This window comes from Anabrus simplex, chromosome 1, assembly GCF_040414725.1.
Source record: "Anabrus simplex isolate iqAnaSimp1 chromosome 1, ASM4041472v1, whole genome shotgun sequence".
Lineage (NCBI taxonomy): Eukaryota > Metazoa > Arthropoda > Insecta > Orthoptera > Tettigoniidae > Anabrus > Anabrus simplex.
This window is the reverse complement of record NC_090265.1, coordinates 1,238,463,213-1,238,469,675: the sequence shown is the minus strand read 5'-3', so window position 1 is coordinate 1,238,469,675 and position 6,463 is coordinate 1,238,463,213. Positions and strand designations below refer to the sequence as shown.

Sequence of the window (6,463 nt, the reverse complement as noted above, 5' to 3'; positions counted from 1 at the left end):
ACCTCCATTTAGTCAGAGTCTCAAGGTGGTTGCAGAGACTCTCCCTAGATCAGTTCCCAGTACATGGAAAGAATTTATAAAATCTATAACCTGATTATCTATTGGTTAAGTGCACAATAATCACATTTCATTGATCATTATACAAATCTGAGTCAGAGAATGCGAGGGGGGGAAATAAATCCAAACATATTTTTCGCTTTATTAGTTTATGTTTAACCATAATTCGCGCCAGTCAAGGGGTTCATGCCAAAGAGTATAGTGTCTACTCTCAACTCTAAACAACTCTGACTTTACTTCATGGCAAAAGAGGAGGCCGATTTCAGCACCGACAAGTGGAAACAATTGGAATTTACGACCCGAATGAAAAATCAAATGCAAACGGAAACAATCGGTTGCAACGGTAGCAAATATAGTATATAATAGACTGTATTTGATGGTAGTTGACAACTATCGGTAGTTTTCATTCGATAGTCCCGTCACTACCTCAAACCAAATGAAATCAAAACAAACCGGGGACTCGGACTAGTCGAGAATTCCACTGCTTCCCTTTTGACTGTAGTGATGAGCGATACCATGGTTTGTGAGTCGCAGTGTGATTTGATCAGGGTTGTCACGGGGCAAAATATTTTCGTACTAAATTTTCCCCTAAAAAGGTACTAGATTTTGGAAAAAAGTACTAAATCATTTATTTAGAATGGAATAGGTTTATTCATAAAGGCAGTAAGTTATAGAAAGCAAAGTATACTTATTAAAAATCCACATTTATTAAATAAGAACAGAACTTACCGGTTTTGATCTTAATATTTTGCTCTTCTCTTAATCCTTGAAAAACATTGCCAAAGCAATGAACTGTTTTGAAATGTGAACATTATAGGAAGGGGACGAATGTTTTAGTTTCTCCTTTGTCCGAAGGAGCCCAATCAACATACAGGATTTGAGTTTGTTTCTGTTGTCTGTTGCAGCAGAAGAATGTAGTACCGGTAAAGAGAACACTGCCTTCACAAAATTCGTTAAATTTGGAAAGGTGTAGTCGCCTACAAGAATTTTAATTTCAAAAACACTGGGCGAATTGGCCGTGCGGTTAGAGGCGCGCAGCTGTGAGCTTGCATCCGGGAGATAGTGGGTTCCAACCCCATTGTTGGCAGCGCTGAAGATGGTTTTCCGTAGTTTCCCATTTTCACACCAGGCTGAAAAGCTTTTAAGTTTCTGTGGACTTAGCTAACCACTGTTTCCTATCTACCTTCATTAACACTTTCTGTAATTACAATAGGTAATAGCTAATGGGATTATACTGATGAAACTGCCATTTCATTAGTGATTTTTCAGGTTCACCATGGACACATTTCTTAAAATAGGATCACAAAAATCCACCGTCTTAAAAATCTGTTCGCAAACTTCAACATGGCTCTGGAACTTCTTGTCAATTTCTTTCTTGTTATTTTGCTGCAGTAGAAGAGTTTATACTCTACCTCCGTAAAAGGGACTCGATATCAATAAAAAGAACAATCGTACTAAAAATGATCATGAAGTACTATATATAGTACTAAAATACTAAAGATGGCAACCCTGGATGTGATACCGTGATTTTCTAATATGTTATTTTTAACAGTGACGTGATCACAATCTCTGGAACGCCCATGCTACTTGTTATTTGTAGCTTGTGATCACGAGAGGCCTTGAAATTGTGACTTTCTCTCTATGCAAATATTTATAATAAAATCAGTCATATGTGGTCTTATATGCAAACATTTTGGTTGCAGTACAGAATACGACCGTTGCCAATTTACTTCCAGGAGCATAAACATAATATTTTTTTGCATCTAAGTTTGTTTTGGGCGGTACCGGTATATGAACGAATCGTATCCATGCAATTTTATTATCATTTTTGTCGTAAATTTTCAATTGTTGAAAGAAAAATAGTACGATCCCCGGACCAGTAATTATACTAATTAATAGAGTTATAATATGTTTTTGGGGTTATATGAACGAATCGTATCAAAGCAATTTCATTACCACTTTTGTCGTAAAGGGAAGATATTAATTGTTTTTATGCAAATTAAGATTAAATTAGCGGTAAATTAATAAATTCCAATATTACTAGATAAATATATACATGCATACTTCTACATTACGACTTGAATTCTACTACATCACTACGCTTCAGTATGTCTTTTGTTCGTTAATACCTTTGCGTGTTCAGTCTTCGCTCATTGAACTTCTTTGAACTCTTTTGCTTTACTTCATGTTACATGGAGGGGCGACTTGTTGACTTGAGTCCATAACTCTATTAATTAGTATAATTATTGGTCCGGGGATCATGCTATTTATTTTTCAACAAAAATATCTTTTTGTGTTACGGTATACATTTCACCTCCATTTTTCAGTTTGAACTGGCCGCGCTAGTGATGATGGACAAAGATATTAAAAATTCGCAGACATAGCACTTCCATTCGCCGGTGCTAGTCCTGGACCTCGAGAAGAAAACAAAAGACTGCACGATGAAGCGGAATGCCCCAGGCCAGAGAGAAGGCGTCACCTTCTAGTTGGCCCGCTCTTCCCCTTCAGAGAGGGGAATGAAAAACCTTTCCTAGTTCCTAGGTGGAATGCCACAGACAGGAAGAGAGAGTCGTGTCTAAAGTGAAATAGTCGCCGTAGTTACGTATCTATATTTCTCTAGAAATAATGGTATTTATTAATTTACAGCAAATTTTACTGTTGATTTGTGTGAAAGCAATTACTATCCTCCATTTAGGACAAAAATTACAATGAAATTTCATGAATACGATTCTTTCACGTAACTGGTCGTGTTCTGTAGCGTAACCGATTATTTGGAAAATGAAAAAAAACCCACCTTTTTCTGGCACATGTGAAAACTATAATGATTGATAACTCTGTTCCCAGTCACCTAAAAGATAAGGTTAGGGTTGCCATTATACTTTTGCTTATTAGATACAAAATCATTAATCACTTCAAGTATTGAAGCATCATATGACCCGAAAGTAAAAAAGCTACTTGTTAATAGAAACTGAATTAATAAAAAACAGAGCAAATAAGACACGCAAATCACTACTAAATATGCCAATGAAAATTATTATTTACACATGTTTGTTAGTATTCTACATTCCGGTATTCTATTAGGCGAGTCTCGTAAACCACGATGCTATTTGAACGCGCGCTTAAAAATAATACCACACTAATGAGTCAACAGGACAATTTCCTAAAATTAATATTGATAGCGATGACGAGTACTGCCAAGGTTTTAAGTTATTTTTATGTTTGGGACGAATGTGCTCTCAATATTTTAAATACTTTATACTTACAATAAGTTGGATTATATAAAAAGAATGAATGACTAATATCTATACGGTTGGCGATCATGGTGATGCTTGGCTCCTCCCCTCCATAGATCACATCGCTACGCATGATGGATACCGTTACGGCAGCACATACTGTGATATCATGAGCATGACTGATTGCTAGTGATTACAATCACAGTTTATGCAGTAACGTTCAGTAGTTCGGCGTATGAGGGCGCGCGATAATCAGTTTTAATCACATTGAAGAGAAACCTTATAATCACGGGTGATTATAGTGAGGGCGTAGGAAGTAACACTCGTTACACGTGAATTTTAGATATCAGTGAAAAATCACAGTTCGTGAAATATCGTCCATCACTACGTTATATATTGGTGTTCTGTGATCACTACGGTTTGAGACACTTGAAACATAACGACTACGACCGTACTGCTCGGGTACTGCTTAATTGTTACTGTTATATACTGTGGGCGAGACGACAATGTCCTGACTCGTTTGTTGAGTGGTTCCGTAAATTCACTGTGTAGACAGACGTACCGGTAGTGTACGTTAATATTAATAAAGTTTTGACTTTGACACTGTCCACGACCGTCGTAATGGATGGAGAATTTATTCAAGGTAATCATCTTCTGATTGAAACTTGGCGGGATGGAACAGTATTAGGGAAGTATCATTCGGGAGATAGTAATAGACTCACAATATATGATGTTATATTCAATCCTCCTGGGAAAGAATGCAAAGGCTTATACCATTTCTACGCGAGCGAAATTAAGTGTGTGCGCGAATTAGAACCGAAACTTAACACCAAAGATCACAGCTTGATGGAATTTGTTCCAGCAGCTGGTCCCGGCGGTGTTCAACCGAAACTTCTTTCTGAAACTGCCAAGAACTATTCTAAAAGAAATACAAGTAATGATCATGATAGATCCAGGAACCGTTCGACTAATTCAGCTCATTATGGTAAGTTTGAGAAGTGGATGGAAGTAACGCGCAACAGTATGTACGTCGATCAGTTGGAAAAATTGGACGGGGTAATGAAGATTCTCAGTGGAGTGTCAGAGATAGCTATGGAAATGGTTGCTGCAGACTTGGGTTTTGGTAAAGAAGTTGGGGTTCTGATCATTGCAGTTGAAGGACATGCATATTTTCTAGATGTGCAAATAATGGGAGATGCTATGTTTGATGCTGGCCTACGCTCAATTCTAGAATCAGAGAAAATAACAAAAATAATTCATAACTGCCGCATAATATCAGACCTTCTTTTTGACTGTTACAATGTGAAGTTAAATAATGTTTTTGATACACAGGTGGCTAATATGCTACTAGCAGTACAAAAGTATGGGAAATTTCCACAGGTTGCACCTAATTTATTTGAAGTCTTGGGTTACATTTTGCAAGTTCCAACACATCTTATGTATCTGCTCAAAGTACGTGATGGTTTTATAAAATCAGACTTGATAAAAATGAACTGGATAAATCGTCCCTTATCATTACAGAACTGTCGATTGGCTGTAATGAACGTTGTTCTCCTACTCCCACTGAAGAAAGCAATGGAGGGCAAGATACATCAGGATTTACTGGAGTACTGTGTAAACTTTTATTTGAGGGTTGTTCGTGATGCAGAACGTGTGGTATCTAAAGAATATCCAGGGAGAATGTTCCTGGTACCAAGAGAACTAAAGATTATGACAGAATATAAGGTTGGTAGTTTAAAGGATCCACAACTTACTCGACTGTTTCAAGACGGTGATCATCCAGCATCACCTGATGAGTAAAATTGTCTTCTTTCCAAGCATAGTTGTGTTTTTCATGTCTTGTGATGTTTACTACTGGTAATTAGTTTTGTGTATATTTTATGTAGTGCTGTTCTTTTCTTAAAGAGTGTGATTATAAGTAACTTAAATAAGATATGTTACTTTTATTAATAAGGAGTATTGATTGTCGAAGTATTAACTCTATTTTTGATAATACTTTTGTGCATAGTCATAGGGGCTTGAAGTCCAGGAAGATGACTTTTTATGAGTAAAAAAAAATTAAACTGTGTAAAATATACATATTTCTGTTATTAAATGTATTAATTGCAAAATGGGGCAGATGCACACATTTATTTAATGTTAGATAGTAAGTAACCTTAAGTTTATTTTTGTGGACGTAAAAGTATGTAAGACCTTGTGGTCATGTTAAAAATAGGTCGGCTGTATTACTTATCCTTTCCATTAAATTGATAACAGAAATATTGATGATATAGATGTTGATTCCCATAGGGAACTTCAAATATTTGTCCTGAATGAGTAAATTTATAATACCAATATAATGGTCCGTTATTGGACATTATAAATTTTCCAGCTAACTCATTCTTGGTTGCCTGCCTTTCGCCCTCGTGTGCACTAGCTTTGCATCTTGGGAGGTGTGCTAAGTCCCAACTGACTTTGTAAGCCTATGAAATGAGATGAAAACCTAAAATTATATTGACCCCAGGACACTAACTACAGTTACAGAAATAACATTTCACTCAAAAAAACATAAGTATTCACCTTCTTTTTCTGAATATGGATACCAAGATTTTAAAAATAATAATTCATTTCAGATAGGCCTACACAAACTCCAAGCAACATCATGCCAGTAAATCATCTCCCTAGCATTGTCCTGGTTGGTGCAGGTTCCGCTTGTTAGATCTTTGCTCTGTTTTGGGCTTTCGTTGAAAGTATGCTGCAGATTTTTTATCTGCCTTGATGGTGTCCTGCCATAGTTATTTAGGTCTGTCTCAGGGCCGTTGGTCCTCAACGTTAAGGCTGTACATTAGAAAAATAAAATTTTATTATTGTTTTTATCCTTAATCTCTAATATAGGTCTTTGTGACATATTATATGCCTTTTGAAGGAAATAACGTCGGCTTTTTCGCTGAGGACATGGCTTCGAAGTGGCTATTTTGAGGGTTAAAGTTACATACACCACGCAAAAACTAATAATTGGAAGATTTCGACATTTCTGTGCAACAACCCCTGAAGTGGTACCTTTAATTAGCAACAATTCTTACTTCGAAATTCAAATTTCAAATTGGTATATTAACTTCAAAGTTATTGCTATTTGAAATGGCTCTTATTCTGAGCAGTAAGAAGGCTCCATCAAAAAATCTGGTTCAGCGATA

General features: G+C 36.4%; 1 protein-coding gene across 1 annotated transcript; it reads left to right on the top strand.

Moving 5' to 3' along the window:
- Window positions 1-3,590: 3,590 nt before the first annotated feature.
- LOC136877886 (piRNA biogenesis protein EXD1) lies at window positions 3,591-5,455 on the top strand. The gene has a single exon (XM_067152043.2). The coding sequence runs from the start codon at window positions 3,912-3,914 to the stop codon at window positions 5,088-5,090; it is 1,179 nt and encodes a 392-aa protein (XP_067008144.2). The 5' UTR covers window positions 3,591-3,911; the 3' UTR covers window positions 5,091-5,455.
- Window positions 5,456-6,463: the final 1,008 nt, after the last annotated feature.

Bases quoted from the DNA above. Each gene is read 5' to 3' on its own strand.
- LOC136877886 (XM_067152043.2), top strand. From the start codon at position 3,912: ATGGATGGAGAATTTATTCAAGGTAATCATCTTCTGATTGAAACTTGG.